The sequence below is a fragment of the Neolamprologus brichardi genome, chromosome 19 (assembly GCF_056152115.1).
Source record: "Neolamprologus brichardi isolate AB-2024 chromosome 19, ASM5615211v1, whole genome shotgun sequence".
Classification (NCBI taxonomy): Eukaryota; Metazoa; Chordata; class Actinopteri; order Cichliformes; family Cichlidae; genus Neolamprologus; species Neolamprologus brichardi.
The window spans coordinates 4,416,477-4,434,111 of record NC_142122.1 but is presented as its reverse complement, the minus strand read 5'-3'; the positions used below and the strand labels follow the sequence as shown (position 1 = coordinate 4,434,111).

General features: G+C 42.8%; 1 protein-coding gene across 3 annotated transcripts; it reads left to right on the top strand.

Annotated features, from left to right (window-relative positions):
* Positions 1–650: 650 nt before the first annotated feature.
* LOC148097130 (alcohol dehydrogenase 1-like) lies at positions 651–15,714 on the top strand. Of its 3 annotated transcripts, none has more exons than XM_087832884.1 (10): positions 651–672; positions 8,034–8,111; positions 8,973–9,074; positions 9,246–9,387; positions 9,722–9,809; positions 9,930–10,149; positions 13,722–13,982; positions 14,122–14,254; positions 14,940–15,078; positions 15,165–15,714. In XM_087832884.1, the coding sequence occupies exons 2-10, from the start codon at positions 8,094–8,096 to the stop codon at positions 15,196–15,198; spliced, it is 1,137 nt and encodes a 378-aa protein (XP_087689010.1). In that variant the 5' UTR covers positions 651–672; positions 8,034–8,093; the 3' UTR covers positions 15,199–15,714. The 3 variants fall into 3 exon arrangements, with proteins under 3 accessions (XP_087689010.1, XP_087689009.1, XP_087689008.1); XM_087832883.1 differs by lacking the exon at positions 651–672 and adding an exon at positions 5,489–5,507; XM_087832882.1 differs by lacking the exon at positions 651–672 and adding an exon at positions 7,357–7,427.
* The last annotated feature ends 1,921 nt before the right edge of the window (positions 15,715–17,635 follow it).

The window sequence follows — 17,635 nt, the reverse complement described above, 5'->3', positions numbered from 1 at the left end:
AGAATAATTAAGCAGAAAATACAAATTTCTTTTTTCTGTTTTTCCTCTTTTTAGATCCTATCATAATTATGAGCTGTTTGTGGGACTGGGTTTTGAGAGAGTAGACTGACTCACTGCCAGTGTTGGGGAGTAACGGAATACATGTACCGCCGTTACGTATTTAAAATACAAAATATGAGTAACTGTATTCCGTTACAGTTACCGTTTAAAAAGGTGGTATTTAGAATACAGTTACTTTGTTGAAATAAATGGATTACACGGCGGTACTTTCCTGTTTCATATTGTCGCGGGTCAGGCCTGTTTGGGTTTTGTTTGACAGCTACGTTCTGTTGTTCCAGGCGGCAGCGTTACGGTTGCCATGGTTACACGGTGACGCTCTCTTTGCGACTGTGTGTTTCCTGGGTGATAGAGCGCCTTTTTTGTTGTTGTTGTTGTGCTAAGCTAAAATGTAGAATGCTACAGGCATAGGCCTAAAGAATGTAGCCTCATGGACAGTGTAGTCCGTGCTGCAGGGAGAATGGACTGCCATACCCGTTATGTGTCTGTGAGCGAGGGAGGGAGAAAAAGGAGAGTGGGAAAGTACGAGCTGTCATTGAGCAGAAACGGGAGCTGGAAGCATGTAAATATAATAATAACCACTGCAGCCAAGAAGAGTGCCTGACGAGCCCAGTTGTAAGTAAGCTATTAAGACTCGACTGTACACCGTGTTCGTGTTTTCCTCTGAAACAATAAGTTCCGTTGCAGCAGCCTTTCAACGCCTCTCTCTGTCTCTGCTAGCAAGGTTGACCCAGACAACAAAGTAAAGCTAGTTTTCAGCTACGAGCCCGGAACCGATGTATTAGCCAGAGGTCCCTTTATTATGGTTCGGAGCCGCGGACCTTCAGTAATAGTAATAAATCACATTCATGTAGTTGTAAACAGCATGATAACATATTAAATAATCCAAAGTATTCAGAATACGTTACTCTAATTGAGTAACGTAACGGAATACGTTACAAAATACATTTTGGGGCATGTATTCTGTAATCTGTAGTGGAATACAGTTTAAAAGTAACCTTCCCAACACTGCTCACTGCAGTGTTTGTAAAATTAACCCTGCAAAGTTTTGTCATGAAGTTAAGCTTTATGTCTTTCATAGTTTTTACATTTTTTTAATCACACTAGTGTATCCTTCCTGTTGGATATGCCCAAAAACCACATCTAAGTGACAGTCACCGAAGAAGCATCCTAGTCAGGTGCCTGAACTACCTCAGCTGGCTCTTTGGGTCACTTCCTACAGCTCTGGACATAATAGGTGACAGTAGGAAGTCAAAGTTCCAATCTTTTGCTCTTCTCATTTGGCTAAACAATTAGCTGGTTAGGTTAGTAAACCCCATAATATGAGTATTAATGAGCGCAACATGAAAAATCACCACTTTAGTTTAGATGTAATTTTAAGTCATGCAGCACATGGCTTGGTTGGGGCTTAAACATGGGCCTCTGCACTGAGCACACCTACTTATGGTGTGTACACTCTTGTTTTAATATAGTTTTAAATTTATTTGTATAGTGCCAAAACACAACAACAGTTGCATCAAGGTGCCTTATATTGCAAGGTAAAGACCAGATCATATGATCCCCTATGAGCAAGCACTATGGCAACAGTGGGAAGGAAAAACTCCCTCAGAACCAGGCTCACGGAAGGGCGACCATCTGCCATGACTGGTTGGGGTTAGGGGAGCAAAGCAGGACAAAGACATACTGTCTTTGCACATGTTTGTTAGGGTTCTTTGTGCGTCCGTTCATTTCCTGCAGCATACTTGGGTCAGGGTTATGAAGGTAACCAGCCAAGAAACTATCCACACAGTTTTGCACAATTGTTGAAATTGGCAGTGACAAAGTGTTATGCTTGTCATGCTTGCTCTTTTCCAAGAGCAGCTGCGATTATGGTGGAATTAATAAATCATCTTTAAACAAGCTTAGGTGAGTCTAAGCAGCACAAATCACATACATTACACACATTTGTATCTCTCTCTTCCTTTTAAAAAGTAAACAATATAATTTAAAATATTTTAACACATTTTAAACCATTTCTCTTTGTATTTAAATTACTGTTATATATTTGGAACATTTAAACACATTACATTCGGTCATCATAATACATAAATTATTTTAGCAAGGACTACATGATCAGTGCAAGAAGGGCTTAAAACTTCTCAGCCTACGCAGGTTAAAAACAGCAGCGGTTAAGTTACAGAAAGAGGTGTGTCATCACAGCGCCTTCAGGAACCCCTCCAATATATCTGGGTGTGCTCGATAAGTACATGTTTTTCATAGCGCAGGTATCAACGTTTTTGGAGAGAAAAATGACTGACCTAAACAGACAGAGCATCAGTTAAATTCATCATCAATTCATTGTTTTGTGATGATCGATTGTAGCGACATCAGCGTGCTACGCAGATCTGTACTACCTATACTGGTTTTTATTGTGTTTGGAGTCCTCGGTATTATCTACCAAATTTGCTCTGTCAAGCTATTTTAATTTCAGTTTAATACTATCTGAGATTTACACAGACCAACCTAATAATACCAGTGTTTGCTTAACTTGGCAGGCAGTGTTGTAATTATTCTTCTAGAATGGACTCTGGGATTTGTCCCCAAGCAGTCCTGCTGCCACTTTCCTTCTGAAGTTTTGCAAAAAAGAGATGTTATTGCAGAGAAACCGCAGATATACCAAATGAAATTATATCAAACCATAAAACTACATGTGATAACAGATTTATGTGCATGTCCTCTCATTTGACACCTTCAGCTGCACAGCTAATTAATAACTTTGTAGCACTCCTGATCAGGTGTTTATATTTACTGATACCGGCTTTTATTGCAGCAAATAAATGATGACATATCAACAGCTTTTGTTCCCGTCATCATCCTCCACAGTAAATTTAGCATTATCTGCTGTACTTCAATGTTTCTTTAATTGTCGAGGCCTTGTTCCAGTCTTCTATTCTCCTTCAGTATCCTGCACCATGACACATCGCCTTGGTTTAGTATTTTCTTATTACTTTCAGTATGTACTGTAGCTGTCCGTACATTCTACACATTGGTGTGTGTAGTTGGGGGACGCTGCTTGATTATACCACTGCAGTTTGAACTTTGCCATATTCTTGCCTATTCTTGTGCCATGGATTGTACAAGAATAGGCAGCTTACAGCAATATGTGACCAGATCCAGTAGGACATCGTGAATGAGGCTTTTATTTCTTCATATTTTACTAGCAAAAAAAAGGACATGGGTGTGGTGACTTATTAAAAAGATCCAAATAAAGTATATAAGGCAAAAACAGAGGTGGTACAGTTCTAACGAGCTTGAAAGTCAAAATTTGGTTCGACTGTGGCGACCCACTAGAGGGCTCCACTCACACCCAAGCTTGGAGGTGGGGTTCTGTTGTGTTTGGGCGCGATATGCTTAGTTGATGTATGGAGGTGAATAAAGTTAGAGTGGAAAACTAGAGCTCCTGTGTGGTGTGTCACATGCCTCCATATTGGTGACCCTACTTTGAACACGCGGCGAACCATGGAGATCGCCCTGGACACGCCAACGACCGCCGGCTCTCTGCCTCCTGCCACGGCTACGTTTGCCGGGACTTCTGGCTCCACAACCCCTCGTCATGGTTCGTCCACGTGGACGCTCAGTTTGCTCTCCACGGCATCTCGGCTGACGACACGAAATTTCATCATGTGGTGGCATCGCTCGAGCCGCTAGCCACCCGCCGTGCGATGGCTCTCCCCCGGGACCGCCTGTTCACGGGAAAATATGTCGCCCTTAAGGACCTACTACTGCGGCGATACATTCTCTCCGGTGCGAGCGCGCCGAGAAACTTCTCTCTAGGGGTGGGTTTTTATAATCGATTTATCAATTAAAATCGATTCTGGCTTGGATAACGTGAAATCGATTCATTAAAATCCTGAATCGATTTTTTAATATAAATTTATTTTGCCCGAAATGACAGAATCTCAGGTGAAATCTCACAAAATTTCAACAACCACCAAACAGCTAAGACAGTAAATTAGAGCAGGAACACGGATTCTGCACAAAGACGTAAACACACAGTGGGACCGCGGATCAGAATCAGTTAGATGTCGCCTTTCTCACGGTCGGGGCTGAAAGCTGACAGCTCGCTGATTCTGATCTGTCGGCGGGTCCGCGCTTTGTGTTTAGCCCTTTTTGCGCCGCTTCTAAAGCTGTTAGTTTTATCTCTCTTCAAACAATAAAAATAAAACTGACTGAAGCAGCAGCAAAAGAAGATCCAAACTAAGCTTCACATAAACATTGTCATGAATTCCCACTGACTTTTCCTGTTTTGCTTCCACCACATTTCATGCACAGCTCTCTCTCTCTCTCTCTCTTTCTCTCTGTACTGTTCAATTCATTATTTGCTTGCTTGTTACACACAAGTCTACCGTTGTTTACAGCGCTGTCGGCCACTGTTTTTTTCCGTTTACATACTTCTGAAAAGAAAACCTAATTTCTGCCGTTCAATACTGAACAAATTTAAACTTTTTAAAATTATGCAAAATGCAAAACGCTTAGCCATGTCTCTAATAAAACCGCTGGAACGTCAGTTCATATGTTCATTAATGGTTTTCTTTTGTTTTTCATGTACTGCAGAATATTTTTATAAAATCCCAGGCCAGGAAAACCTTCATGTTTTTCTGTGTTTTATCTTCAGCTACTTTGACACAAAGGCCTCTGCTGTGACGCTCACACCTTTGATCTTGCGTGTGTCAGCTTCCTTTTTATAGATACAAAAATATGTAAATTTACTGATCTGAATTATAATACTTCTGACTGTCAAAATTTCCCAGATTCAAATCAAAGTGAATCGAATCGGATTTAATCGAATCGTGGATCGAATCGATTCGGGACCTTGTGAATCGGAATTGAATCGATTCTAGAAATCAGTGACGATACCCAGCCCTACTTCTCTCCCTCTCCGGCCTGGGCGGAGCCACGGCTCTTGAGCTCATGGAGAACATGTCGTCCTTGCTCGGTTCGGACAACGGGGGATTCCTAAACATCCATCTCTTTTTCAGACAACTGCCTGTCGCTGTGAGGACCGGCCTCGCCAACTCCCCGTTTCTAGCGGCGCAAGAACACCGCTCCCTGGCTGAAGAAGCGGATCGCATCCTGCTGGCTTCCCGCACGTTCGGAGTGCACGCCCTGGCTGCGAACCCGCCGACAACACCCCCATCTGCCTTCTCTGGAGCGGACGGCCTGGCGCTGACGGCAGGAATCGCTACACAGCGGCACCGCGGGAAAAGACAGAGCCCGTCGCTTGCCACCCTGTTCTTTTTCCTACTGCCACGGCGCCGTAGCAGCCGCGGTCACTGATGATATGGAAAGGCTGCTCTTCATTGAAAACTCTTGCTCCGGGCGCTGTTTACTGGTGGACTCTGGCTCCCAAATGAGCCTCATCCGCGGCCGATTGCGGCTAACGGTTCTCCTATTGCAACTTATGGGGAAAGGTTAGTGACTGTTAGTTTCCACGGCCGGGAATTCCAGTGGAACTTTGTTGCTACTGCCAGCTCGGTGCCTATCTTCTGCGCCGAATTTCTTTGTGCTCACGGGCTGTTACTCGATGTTGCGCACAGTCGTTTGATTGACGCTCTGTCGTTCTTTTCGCTGGCCTGTCTTAACGGGCCGCGGACCCCCTCGTCCGCGCCAATTTGGTAGCCTCTGGAGACGTGTTTCGGCGTTTGCTGTTAGAGTTTCCGTTGCTGTCAACTCCCATTTTTCTCCAGCGCGGCAGCAAAATGTGGTTGAGCATTATATCCCCACCGTCGGTACCCCGGTGTTTCGCGTCGTCTCGAACCCGCGAAACTGTCCGTCGCCCGGGAGGAGTTCGCGGCCATGGAGCCCCTGGGCATTGTGCAGGGCTGAACAGTGCCTGGGCCTCTCCACTTCACATGGTGCCCAAGTCGGACAGGCGGTGGCGACCGTGCAGGGATTTTCGGCCTTTAAATAACGTTACGGAGAACGACCGTTACCCGATTCACCCCACATCCAGGATTTTTCCGCCCATCTCACAGGGACCTCGATTTTTCCCAAATCACCAAGTGTCGGTACCCGCAGAGGATGTTCCTAAAACCGCTGTCATCACCCCTTTTGGCTTGTTCGAGTTTCTGCGGATGCCGTTTAGGTTGAAAGGTGTGGCCCAGATCTTTCAGCGCCTGATGGACTCTGTTTTGCGTGGGCTGCTTTTCGTTTTGGTCTACCTGGATGACATATTGGTGGCCAGCAGCTCAGCGGGCCAGCACAAATCTCATCTGCGTTAGGTTTTCCAGCGTTTGGTGGAGCACGACCTGATCATCAACCCGTCCAAGTGCCAGTTTGGTTTTCCGGTCCTAGATTTGCTGGGGCACCGCATCTCCGCCGACGGTGTGGTCCCGTTGCCGGACAAGGGCCAGGCCTTAGCAGCTTTTCCCGCCTCGGTTAAGGCGTTGCAGGAGTTCCTGGGGATTGTGAATTTTCATAATCGTTTCCTTCCCCGGGCCGCTCACCTGTTATAACTGCTCTAAGCTGCTTTAAAAGGTAAAACGACTAAAGACCCTGTTGACTGGTCCCCAGATCGCGTCCGTGCGTTTTCCGCGGCGAAGTCGGCGCTGGCCAACGCTGCTCTGCTGGCCCACCCGTTCCCGTCAGCGGAGAGCGCATTGACCACCGACGCGTCGGATGTAGCGGTGGGCGCCCTGGCAGCCCTTCGCCTTTTGCAGTCGCACGCTCCGAGACGCTGAGCGTAAATACAGTGTTTTCGATTTTTCCTCGAGGGTTGCAGTATGTTGACCATAGGCCGCCCCCGATCGCGCCTTTCGTGGCGCCGTCGTGTTTTCGACTCCATTCATCCCATCTCTCACCCGGGCGTACGGGCTTCGGTCAAGCTGGTCAGCGCCAAGTTCGTTTGGCCGGGCCTGCGGAAAGCGGTAAAGAGTTGGGCCGCCGTGTGCATTCCGTGCCAGCGCTGGAAGGTCCACAGGCAAACTCGGGCGCGATGGAACCTTTCCGCGTGCCTGGTAGGCGTTTCGACCATGGTCATGTGGATTTGGTCGGACTGCTTCCGCAGTTGCAGGGTTTCACACACCTTTTGACTGTGATGGATCGCACCACCAGGTGGCCAGAGGCGGTTCCCCTGGTTTCCAGGACGGCGGAGGTGGTGGCCAGGGTGTTTGTGTCCATGTGGGTTTCGCGTTTCGGTCCCCCCCCACCCCGCTGACATTGCCTCGGACAGGGTCCCTCAGTTCCCTCAGTTCGGCGGTCCAACACCAATTGTTGATGAGGTCCTGGGGGTCAAGGTCCACCGCACCACGGCTTACCACCCGCAGGCTAACGGGATGTGCCAGCGGTTTCATCGGTCACTCAGGCCGCACTCTGTGCTTCCTTAACGAATGGTAATTTTGGGGTCCTTAGGGACTAGTAAAGCGCAAATATATATATATATATATATATATATATATACACACACACATATACATATATACATATATATATATACACACACATATACATACGTATATATATATACACATATACATATATATATATATATATATATATATATATATATATATATATATATATATATCTATATATACATATACATATATATATATATACACACATATACATATATATATATGTATATGTGTGTATATATATATATATATATATATATGTATATATATGTATATGTATATATATATGTATATGTGTATATGTGTATATATATATATATGTATATGTGTATATATATATATATATATATATGTATGTGTGTGTGTGTGTGTGTGTGTATGTATGTGTGTGCGTGTGTGTATATATATGTATAACCATTTATTTTACACAGAATCTGCTTTCTTTATGCACTCAAGTGGAAAATGTAGGTAGTATTGATGCAAGGTTAAAGTCCTTGACCACCTGAATCTCTCTATGACCGGTGTTATCTAAACCTTGAGTGCAGAGCTTTGTTTTCACCTTCCCGCTCTCTTGTCCTGCAGCTGCAGTCCTCCCTCGCTCCTCGTCTTCACATCAACTCGTGGACGTTATTCTTGGCAAACATGGCTACAGCTGGAAAGGTAAGTTTAATTTAACAAATGAGTTATTTGGCAGTATGTGCATTCAACATGTGTTGTCTTCATGCATTTCTCCCTGTATTTTTCCCATTTTTTTTTAGTTGTAACCTTGCTTTAAATATGTGAAAACACAAGAAATATTTCAAGCTGATTTTCTTTTCTACCAGGATTACCACTTGCTCAGGCTTAAATTCCTCTTTTCCTGTGTGTCTGTGTTTCCCGTTTGCCCCAGTTACATAGCACATGTCCCTGGCTCAGCACACAGCTTAAGCATATTCAGCCGCTTTCTGGTGGTTGGTTAAAAAAAAGCAGTAAAGGAAAGCCAATGTCTACTAAGCCCACACAAACCATACTTATTGCTGTAGTTTAAAAAGAAATGTATCAACTGAAGAAAACCAAATAAGATTAAAATAATACAGCAGTAATAAATCTGATGTTTGCCGGGTAACTATTGTATGGACTTTGAACTGCTGATCATTGCTCCACTGATGTACTTTTTTCTTATCTACTGAAGCATACATAGGTGAGGAATGAAAGCCTTTCAGGCTTAACAGCTAATTTGACACTTAAATATCCCTCTGAGTGCAACGTCATTTGTTACAGCACTTTCTAATATAGCTTTGTAGCTGTAGCACACACACAACACACACACACACACACAAGTGGTGTGTGTGTGTTGTGTGTGTGGTCGTTCCCTTGACTTCATAGCACTCGAAAAGACTTATCTTGTGGCAGGTTCATGTGAATGCACTTCAGATTATAGGTTGTCACACTTCAGATGACAATATTAAGTTAAAGAATTTCAGGAAGTGTTTGTAGCATTGTAGCATATGTCACACTTAATTTTTTGTCACTGCCTTTTAGGTCATCAAGTGCAAGGCAGCAGTGGCCTGGGAGCCCAACAAGCCCGTAGTGATTGAGGAGATTGAGGTCGCCCCACCTCAAGCCAATGAGGTTCGCATCAAGGTAAGAGATGTCCACCTTCAAGACACACACGTGTTTGTTTTATTACAATTTTATAACTTTTTTGTCCTTGTGTTAAAAACAACTTGCTCGATGCAGTTTGGAAGGTCCGTTTAATGAAAGGTTGGATAGCATGTCAGTGTTCACAGTCTTTAATGATTAGCTTTTGTGCAGATTGTGGCAACATCGGTGTGCCACACAGACCTGTACCATCTTTTCGAGAGTATGTATAAAGATGGCTTTCCAACTGTCCTCGGCCACGAGGGAGCCGGCATCGTTGAGAGCGTGGGGCCTGGAGTTACGGAATTTCAGCCAGGTCAGTTTTGAATAAGAGTCCTATCAGTTTCATGTGTTTACAGCCAAGCCAGTACATGTCTGCTTAATGCGATGGGAAAAAATACAGTAACCAGTAAGTCTTGTTTTACGATCTAAATGTTTGCAGTTTCTCTTTTGGCAGCTTGGTACAACTAAATGTTTAAAGCTGTTGCATCTTGTGGTCCAGGCCACTCAATCATAATACTTAGCAGTAAATTAAGTAGATATTCTCCATCGACTGAGGTCACGCAGCTCAACAATAACAGCAATCAGCAAAGCCTCTAAAAAGAAGCATGGGAAATATTCTGTTTGGTTTCACTGTTGTTTTCTTTCAGGAGACAAGGTGATTCCTCTTTTCCTCTCTCAGTGTAAAGAATGTCACTTATGTAAGAATCCCAGGACCAACCAGTGTGAGGTAGCATGGTGAGCACTCATCTCCTGTGATCCATTTTATCTTCAGTTTTGTTCATAGGCTGTTAGAGCATTGGACACGTGCCTTTAAAAAAATTTGTTTTTAATTTTAGCATAAATTCTCTTGTTCAGGACCAGGATTAATCAGGCCATCATGGCTGGAGTGGAATCCAGGTTTACCTGTAAAGGGAAGAGGGTGCTGCAGTTTATGGGGACCAGCACCTTCTCTGAGTACACTGTGATCAATCAGACAGCTGTGGCTAAGATTGATCCTGCTGCTCCTCTGGACAAAGTCTGTCTTCTTGGGTGTGGGATCTGCACTGGATATGGGGCAGCTGTTAATACCGCTAAGGTTTGTAATTTGGGCTGTGGGAATTGGAAATGCTCTTGTTCTCTCTTTCAGAGTAGTACTAAGACGTTCATACATAATTTTTCCGGATTTTGGAAGTGAACCCTGCAGTTGTTGCTGCTTAAATCTTTTAAGTGTGTCTGTAGAGGCCCTATGTCACGTCAGGGCACTTTAAACCAATCTGGGAAGAGCAGAAGCAGACGTTTTGACAGTTTGCTGGTCTGGAGGATTCAGGTGTACATTAGGAAAATGCCAAAATCTTGACTGGAGTGAATGTCACCCCACAGAAACTAAAAAAACCCAGGCACTGCATCCCAGATTCTACAGACCGCAGATAGCATGTTACAGTTGAAGCCAAAATTATTAATTTCAATATGAAAATGACCATTAATTAAAAACAAGTGTTTTTTCATAGTGTGTCCGTGTCCAATATAACAATGTCCACTAAGTTTAATTAGGATATTTTATTGATACACCGAGTTGAAAGGGCAAAAATGAGACATCCAAAATTATTAGCCATAATTGCTCAGTACTGTACGCTTTCTGAGGCACAACTGACAACAGTCTCTTAGAGTAGGTCTTTACTTGGTTGTCTCCATTCCTCCATTGCAAAGTGTTCTAGCTGGTCCAAATTGCATGGTTTCCAAGCATGGACGTTCACTTTGAGCACTTGCCACAGATTCTTAATAGGATTGAGGTCTGTGCGGGCCACTCTAGGATCTTGGTTTTAGTATCCTTGAGGAACTGTTGGACTAGTTTCAGTGTATGGCTGTATCCCAATTCAGGGTCTGCAGCCCTAAAGGCTGCATTTTAAGGCCGATTACGTCACAGCGACGCGACGAAGGCTGTCCTAATTCGAAGGCTGCTCGAAATGCGTCCCTCAAATGCATCCTTCATTTCCCTGAATTTTAAGGATGTGGTGGTGTAGACTTCGTGGACCAACATATCCCAGAATGCATAGCGCGGCGGTGGGTGTGGATAATTTTGCCGAAAAAAACGGCGGATGAGGGGCGCAAGAAGAGTAACTTAGTAAACGAAGTACTGAATATTATGTAACTTATTTATGTGCAAATGTTTAATAACGAAGAACATTACAACATTACTGTTGGCCACATGTCGGCAAAGTTATATGACATAAGTGACGTTTGTACTAACTTGGTTTTAAAGCCTTTCAATAGCTGAGCTTAATCAGAGAATGATCAAAGCTCATGTAGAAACAAACAAACAAATGAACAAAAGATTTTCTCCTTCATTTCTGTCAAACAAAGCTGTATGAAACGTTTCCAGCTGTTAGTATCATGGTTGCTAGGCAACCTGGGCAGCGCAACAGAGGCTAGACCGTCCCATTTCACAAGCCTCGCACTTCCGGCCTTAGCGGTCTTTAAGTACGCGGCCCTTAAAAGGCTGCAGACCCTGAATTGGGATACAGCCTGTGTTTGGGGTCATTGTCTTGTTGCAAGACAAGCTGATGCTGATTGAATGTCGTTAGGAAGCCAATTGGCTGCACAGGTGTGATTTCAAAGCTGATTGGTTAATTACTGTAGGTGTGTTTTGAAAGCAAACATTCACATGAGGCTAATATTTTAACCACCCCTTTTTTTTTTCTTTTTTTTTTACTATATTTGATAAAAAGTAAGCCTAAAAATATATTTTATATTACAAAATGTACCAGAAGCTACCAAATAGCACTGGTGAATTTTTAATTATATCAAGTTTTATCAATGCTGCAAACATTGGGAAGAAGTTTAGATAAATGTGCCTTAATTCCTGGAGGGGCTAATCATTTTGGCCTCAACTGTAAATGCTAAACTTTATGACAGCACAATTTAAAAAAAAAAAAAAAAGACTCAATAAGTGGAGCTTGTTTCGAGAGTTAGGCAGTAGAAAGACTTTTCTCTCTAAAAAGAACAAGGAAGTCATCTGGAACAATGTCCTTCAGACAAACAAGGCCACATGAGAGATTTTTTTTTATCTATAATACAAATCACCACGCGTTGTATCTCAACTTCACGTCTCCGCTATGACATCTGGACATGACGTTGTGATCTGTAGTGAGAGTAGGAAACAGGTGGGAGTGAGCTTGTAGTGGTGGAGGCACTTTCTGGGGAGAAGATGAATAAATATCAACAGAACCAAGACAGAATACATGTGTGTGGATGAGAGAGAGACAGGTGGAAAGGTGAGGTTGTGAAGAATAGAGATTGTAAAGGTACAGGTGTTGGGTCTGCGCTTCAGCAGACCAGCTAGTTCAGAGACTCATCACCCCGGAAGAAAGCGAGACAACGATGGAACCGTTTGTTACTTGTTACTTGTTAGCAACGGAGGCCGGTTGGAACCAGGTTTTTGGAGCTGAACGCTCCTCATCTGTTTCCTAGCCAACTTCAAAGAAACAACCTTCCCTTGCAGCTTTTTATTCAGTGAATACAAGCACCACCCATATGGTCACAAAGGTTAGAACACTGTGTGTGTGTGTGTGTACACGACTTCCTGCCACACAATATATGCTTACAACTGTTTAACCCCATTTCCTAGTTATCCAAAGGTCATCTCCCCACACCCGTATACGGCTTAACTTTAATGGTTCACCATATGCAAGCATAGGTGAGCTCCTAAATGGCCGGGGGTGGATATTCCTCAGAAGATAAGGCAACCAGAATCTCACATAGAATGTGCCTGCAGTTAAACGGCTACAGCTAATTACCTCCCCCAGCATCATAGATGTACAGGGGAGGAACAGAAGAATATCTAACTGTGCAGTTTAAGGCACGGTTTACAAATTTAAGTAAAAGAATGGCAACATTTAACAATTTCAATCTAACAACAGGAGTTTAAATACTTGGAATAAATATTCAAATGTATGGTTAGAGACACTGTAATTTGATTGTATATACAATGACAATAAATGCTTTCATTCATCCAAAGCAGCAGACAAGAGAGAAGAAGAAGGGTGGAGTTAACGAGAACAGTGTCGGAGGAAAAAGTTGAAATAATTTGTGTGCTTGGTGGCACTGAGTCCTTTTCAGTTCAATTCAATTTTATTTATATAGCCCCAAATCACAACAACAGTTCCCCGAAGGCGCTTTATATCATACGGTAAGAACTCTACAGTAATACAAAGAAAACACTGAATGTCTTCTGCAGGCAGTGGGAGGTATAGATATCTTCTGAAATAAAGGGACATGCATTTGTGATCTTTTCTGTTGTTTTTGCACGACCATATTTCCAAAACACAAATATATATATATATAATATAAGGCTTTATTCGCCACGTGCAGGTTGCCCTGCAGTGAAATAGGACCTGTAGGAGGACAGAAGGGGTCTCCTGAACGTGCATTTCTGCATCATCAAAAATCTGCTCTCACAATATTTCCAGAGCCGGGATAGCCAGCAGAATAAATTGAGCCATTTTTGACTTTAAACTAAAATCTTTTCAATAGAAATTCTCATCAAGATTGAAATGCTTTGGCAAGAGTTACCACTCATTAGAAGATACAGAATATTTCCATTCATTATGTTTCTATATATTAGAACTTTACTATACCCAGCACAAAGGGACTAAGTCTCTCATCTTGTAGGTTGAGCCGGGCTCCACCTGTGCCGTGTTTGGTCTGGGAGCTGTGGGTTTGGCTGCAGTCATGGGCTGCAAGGCTGCAGGAGCCAAAAGGATTATCGCTGTTGACGTCAATCCAGACAAGTTTGAGAAGGCCAAAGTGTTTGGAGCCACGGAGTTTGTGAACCCCAAAGATCACGATAAACCTATCCATGAAGTGCTCACTAAGATGACCAATGGAGGCGTGGACTACTCATTGGAATGTGTTGGGAATGTGCAAGTCATGGTAGGGAGATTTAATCTAATGTGGTTTAAGAACATAAGTTAACCAAGCATACTTTTTTTTAGCATTTAAAATGTAATAATTGATTTTAATCATTGAAGAAGCCCTTTGATCTACTGACTCTGTGCTCTTTTCCATCTAGTGCAGTGCCCTGGAGTCCTCAGCCCAAGGCTGGGGTGTCAGTGTGATTGTTGGATGGACAGACTTGCATGACATAGTTATTCGACCGGTTCACCTCATCTCTGGACGTACGTGGAAGGGCTCCATGTTTGGAGGTGAGATCGGTCTATTGTACATCCTGTGAGGCTGTGGGAGTGTGTGGTGTTGCTCTCTTTCTCTCTCTGCCCTCGCTCCAGGATACAGCTGCTGCTCATTCCCTCATTCAGCACCTGGACCCAGTCAGCAATTAACTCTCAGACGTTATATAGGGTCAGGGAAGAAGCGCGTGGTGTGGGTTTTGTCTTTGCACTGATTGTCAGGGAATGGAGAGGTACTATAGTGTGGTTGTTCTTGGTGCAGTTTGGAGTTGTGGGAGCAGTGGGGAGGTTTACTGCTTTCAGTGAGTAGTGTGGGCTCCAGCAGCAGTAAGGTGTGTGCTGCTACTAGTGATTAGGGTGGGCCTGTGGGCTTTAGAAGTGCTTTATTCTTTGGTGCTTGTTTGTTCTTCCACCTTCTTAAGACACATAAGACTGAGTTGTGACCTTTGTCTTTTTTGCAACGCTGCTTTATTAATAAGAACAATCTGTTTGACTTGGGATTGTTCATAATAAGAACTTAATATTCACCACACTGCTTTGTTTGGCTTCCTTCTCGTTCTTTCCTGGTCCTGTTTTTACCCCGAGACCTTAGACTGTTACGTCCCCACAAATAACTATTCTCACGGAGTGATGAATCGCAAGTAAAGGAGCTTTAAGTTTACATGTTCTACAATGTGGCTCTTATTTTAATCTTGTGATTCAGGATTTAAGAGCAAGGACGGCGTCTCCAAGATGGTTAAAGACTACCTGGACAAGAAGTTGAAAGTGGATGAGTTTATTAGTCAGAACATGACTTTGGATCAAGCCAATGATGCCATTGAACTCATGAAGAACTGCAAATGGTAGATTTGCCTTTCACAGCTGAAGAAAAACACAAAAGTTATTATTTGCTAAAGTGAAACTCAGTTTTTTTTCTTTCTTTCCACAGCATCCGGGCGGTCATGAGTGTTTCCCCACCATAAGACCACTGTGCTGCTTCCAGCAACATTAAATCCAGTAGTGTATCACTACAATCAGTGTAAATAGTTCAGTGAATTCCTCTGGGAACGTTCATATGAATTCATATGAGCAAAAATTAAAAAGGCAACTGTGTTTATGGATAAATAAAATGGCCTGAAACAGATTGGTCTGTGAGACTCCTGATTTTTCTTGTTTTATTGGTTTTTATGTCATTAAAGTCTGTATGAAGTGTGTCTAGCGAAGATTTACACAGCGCAGCCTAATAATATAAATGTTTGCTTTACTTGGCAGGCTGTGTTGTAATTATTCTGCTAGGATTGATACCATGATTTGTCCCCTAGCAGTCCTGCTGGTTTCTTGTAGAATTTGTGATAAGAGAGGATACTGCAGCAATTCCTGTCGATTCAAGTGACAAAGCCAGCATACATATGCCTACCTCTACAACTTGGCTCATACAAGAACTACATGTTAGATCTTTATGCTAAGCAACAATGAAATCTCAAATGAATGAATAAAGTCACTGTGTCTGCTCAACACCAGAAGGAGTTTGCTAGTATCCACGCTTTAAGAAATATTGTTTCTCCTCCTGATCACTTCTCTGCCTTCCTGTTAGCAGCTCTGCCCAACCACTCTCCCTGGCCTTGAAATCTTCCTACCACCCACCACCTTGTAATATAGCCATTACAAAATCTTTGGTTCTGGCTTTCGTGTGTAAATGTGTACTTTGACACATTCACGAGATAGCGACATATACCAGCCAGCTAAGAACTGCTACAGACTGGACGCACACATAGACAGCACTCCAACAGCAGAACAGTGTCAGGGCTCCCTGTCCAGCAGGAAAGTCCTGGAAACACTGCTTTAAAAAAAAAAACTCCAGATCCAGCCTTGAAACTATGCAAATCCCAATCTAAACAAGCATCCACTTGTTGCACTGGAAAAACACACATCTACCTAATCCATAACCAGATAGGAAGCCACAGTATCCACTGCACATTATTAGGCAGGTAGTTTTAATGAATAAGACTCATTTGCTGCACTTTCTTCAGACTATTTTGGCAATGGTGTTTTTCAGCTGCTTTCCTAAACTTCTCTGTGTTTCTGCTCAATTAAGCAAAAAGTCTGTTGCAGTCTGGTGTTGACAATAGCAGCTTTTATCAGATGTGACTTGTCACTCTGATCGCTTGTTTTCAATTTATTTCAGTTATGAAGCCCAGAATTGTCAGAAAACAAATGCAAACTTTCCTGCATCGTTTCAAACATTTCAAAAGGCTCGGTGGCAAGTGGAATAAGATCTTACCAACTGCAGACACAGTGAAGTTTCAGAAAATCTTTCTCTAGCTCTGTAAGGTGATGGACACAAGGATTTTTCATTTTGAAGTAAATATGAAATGAACAGTAGCAGGTTTCCAATCTGGCTATCTGCACTGCTAGGGTGGATATACTCTTATTAGTTAAAGCAAACATCAGTGCAGTTCAAAGGCTCCAGAAAGTTTTAAAAAGTATTGTCAACCTAACAATCATTAAGTATTAAACCTCTCTTGCATCTTAAGAAAGGAGCAAAACAACCCAAGTAAATCTTTGTTGTTCAAAGTTGAACCACAACTCTCACTATGCACTTTCACTCAGTTTGCACAGTAGTACAAGGGTTCACCACAGATAAGCTGATAGGAGAAGAAGCTGAACCACTGTTTTGCAAATTATTGATTATATCTCAACAACATTAAAGCATGTTGTGGTTTTCCAATTAAAATGAGTATCATGTACAAAACTAACCAAAGGAACTTCTTCCCTTTGTAATATGTTAAAACTTCAGATTAGTTTAATCATGCTTAGACACTTTTGGTACATGAGGATAAAAATCTATTTGAACAAATGTAGCGAACCTTATTAAGGCAGCTGTGGGTGAAAGCGTCGCAAATTATGCAGCTGAACAGATTTTACATGTGACAGCGGTCAAAAATGTTTCATGTGCATTTCAGAGACATGTTAACACTTATGCCTACAAGAAGCCATATCAGCTAAATGGGCAATACCAAAGGTGTACTTACTGTTTCCACAGAAGAATACTTTTAGAAATTAAACATTTGATTTTTTTTTTCCTGTCAAACAAATATTTGGAAAGTCTCATTTTATCCACCTTAATCAGCAGCGACTCTTTCAAAGAGGATCAAGAATTAAGTGATAAGCAATTTGGAATCAACAGACCTGTAAGAGTTGGCCTCTAGAGGGCAGCCAAATATCAACCAGCCTGTTGAGCTGAAAGCTGATTCTGTGTTTGCTAAAGAACTCTTTGGTATTTTTAGCGCTTAATTAATGTTGCTTTGCTTAATGTTGCTTACAGTGTTTATCAGATAACCATGAAAAACAGCCATCATTTTCCTGACCCTGCAGGCTGAGGGGTTGCCCTTGGCTGTGTTCGGCCTTGGGGCACCAGGC

Bases quoted from the DNA above. Each gene is read 5' to 3' on its own strand.
- LOC148097130 (XM_087832882.1), top strand. The intron at 9,075-9,245 runs GTAAGAGATGTC...GCTTTTGTGCAG, and splicing joins CCAATGAGGTTCGCATCAAG to ATTGTGGCAACATCGGTGTG. The intron at 10,150-13,721 runs GTTTGTAATTTG...CTCATCTTGTAG, and splicing joins CAGCTGTTAATACCGCTAAG to GTTGAGCCGGGCTCCACCTG.